The sequence below is a fragment of the Puccinia triticina genome, chromosome 3A (assembly GCF_026914185.1).
Source record: "Puccinia triticina chromosome 3A, complete sequence".
Classification (NCBI taxonomy): Eukaryota; Fungi; Basidiomycota; class Pucciniomycetes; order Pucciniales; family Pucciniaceae; genus Puccinia; species Puccinia triticina.
This window is the reverse complement of record NC_070560.1, coordinates 4,307,907-4,310,524: the sequence shown is the minus strand read 5'-3', so window position 1 is coordinate 4,310,524 and position 2,618 is coordinate 4,307,907. Positions and strand designations below refer to the sequence as shown.

At 48.2% G+C, this 2,618-nt stretch overlaps 1 protein-coding gene across 1 annotated transcript; it reads right to left on the bottom strand.

Annotated features, from left to right (window-relative positions):
- Positions 1-832: 832 nt before the first annotated feature.
- On the bottom strand, positions 833-1,480 carry PtA15_3A475 (uncharacterized protein; the record flags this gene model as incomplete). Its single annotated transcript, XM_053167447.1, has 1 exon — positions 833-1,480. The coding sequence occupies one exon, from the start codon at positions 1,478-1,480 to the stop codon at positions 833-835; it is 648 nt and encodes a 215-aa protein (XP_053018663.1).
- Between the last annotated feature and the right edge of the window lie 1,138 nt (positions 1,481-2,618).

The following is a 2,618-nucleotide window of genomic DNA, read 5'->3' as shown; positions in this document are numbered from 1 at the left end:
CAAAACTGTGCACTCCAATATATTTGGAGTGCACCACTTTGCACCTCAAGAAATTGGAGTTCATCAAATGAGAGCCTGAAAATCATGTAAATAAATTTCTTAGCCAACAAAACCAAGAACTGAAACAAGAAAATAAACAGAAAAAGTTTTTATAGGTATAAGGAAACCAAGTGGGCAAATGAGAAAAAAAACATGCAATCAAGAGATTTGAGACTCCAAATCCTTATAGAGAGCCATGCCCTTTTGAAACAAGTTCAACCAACCCTTAACGGTCTTGGAAGTTGACTTTGAACCCAGTATAGGTGGGATTGGCATGACCCCATCCATCCCCCCCACATTTGCCAAGACCCAGTGATTACCATTAATGTGGAGCAGATAAACTGGGTCAGGGAAACTGGAGATCGGGGGGTTTGGAATTGTAGGAAGATAGGAATGACAGCCTGAGATTGAAAGGAAAACTACCGGCCTCGCATAAGTGTTTGAGATAATTTGTCCATGGGACAATTTGTTGAGCCACTTCGACGGAGTGGCCTTAGTTCTTTTGTTCAGCTTGAGGCCATTGATGATCTTTGTGATTTCTGAATCGCCGCCCTGTAATTTTGAATAAGAAGACCTGTTTTTCAAGGTCTCTTCAACCATCTCGTTACGGACCCGCCACCACCCACTGGGTAGCCAAGTGATTTTGCCAGGCAATGAAACCCGCAATTCCCATCTGCGCGTGGATCCCAAAGTCCTCGGACCGCGTCTTCCAGGTGTGTTGGAATCTGGGAAAGATATTTGAGCTAAACAGGAAAGTCAGATTGGCTCCTATGACACCATGAATGGAACATCTTCATACCTTCATAGCTTCCTGACTTGGAGACGGATCCGAGCTTGGGCTAGCTTCATTTTCTTTGATAGCCGCGGCGTCCTCGATAGCCGGGGCATCCTCGATAGCTGGGGCATCCTCGATAGCCGGGGAATCCTCGATAGCCGGGGCATCCTCGATAGCCGGGGCGTCGTCCTCACAATCTGAGGCGTCCTCACTAGCTGGGGCGTCCTCAATATCCGGGGCGTCCTTGGACTCCTCAATACCGAGAATATTACTTTCAAGCGAACCATCCGAAACATTGTCATCTGATTGTTCGGACTCGATGTAGTTTCTTTTGATCTTCTTTGATTTTCGAGCTGGTTGTCCTCTGCTTTTGGCTGTTCGCTTCTTGGAGGACTTCTCCTCCTTCAGACTGGCTTTGACCATCTCAAAGGCTGAGGCATTTCGCTTAGTAGACTTGGTGTGTGACTTCTTCAGGGATGGCCGATCTTTTGGATTGGTCTTGACATCGGGGGCCTGTATAGCGACTGCAGTATGTGTACCAGCAACGATCTGATGAATTTGATCGATGATAGTGGCGAGCCGTTCGGGTTCTTCATGGCTGAGAGACAGTGTGATTTTCTTCATTTCGGCGTCCAAATCCAGTTCAGGTTCATCAGGTTTCTGCATGTAATGTCGGTAACATCAGCTTCTCATCAAACAAGACATTTTGGGCTTGGAATAATGTTTCAAGTGAAAAAGAACGTACCGCTGTGTAACTCCGTCCGTGCCAGGCGGCGGCAGTTGTTGGAGGGGAAAGGTTGGGGAATGCCCTCCGGGGATTGGTCGAAGAGGAGGATGGGGGATCTTTGGGCGATGAGGTGAGAGGGGTTTTGATTTACGACGGCGTTGAGCGCGCGTCGGCGGGGTTGTATTTATGAAGAGAGAGAGGAAAGGAACTGAGAAGGATGGGGAAGATTCGCGAAGAGAAGATCGTTGAAGGGCGCCGGAAGGCGGGATCAGAGTGAGGGGGATCAACAGAGAGCGCCACGTGCGCGATAAGAAAGTATCCCAGATCGTCGGGATGGATAAAGCTCAGGATGCCCAGAGTAGTGAAAAAAAACCAATGATCAATAAAATTCTGATGATGAAAATTATGGTTCAGGGTGTCTCCCATGCCGTCCCCTCATCTGAGTTCGAACTGAACTCAGACTCCGGGCGCAGCACGCAGTGGGACCTTCATCATACACCCACGCGCGCGACAACACAAAGAGAGGAAACAGACAAAAGAAACAAAACCAAGACAAAACCAAAACAAAACTCAGACAAAACCAACCCACCACCTATCCAAACCATCCAACGCGCGCAGATAAGAAACAACACAACAGACAAATGTAGAAAGGGAAGAAACATAGAAGAAGGAAAGAAAATAAAAAGGGGGCCGCCACACTACATAGGAGAAAAGAACCTGCGCGCCCGTCCGCGCACCATCGCCGAATTTGATCTTGACACCGCGTGTACCAGATAGCGCACCACATCTCCTTCCCAAATGCAGTCTGTCCCTAGACTGCTGCGCGCCTGTCGCCGAAAATTGAACTGAAATCCGCGCCTAAGAGGTCCAGAAAGAGAAGGAAAAGAAACCAAGGGCCGCCGCGGTGCTCACAAATGTGGCATAGAGTAGAGTTTTTGAAAATACTTAAGAGCATCTAGCCCGGAGGTGCACAACTGGAGAGAACTTACTTTTGTTCTCCAGTGTCTCCACGCAAAAAGTAGCGCTTCACCTGATCCGCCGAAAATCATCGTTTAAGTTCAGTCCCATCCAACTCCG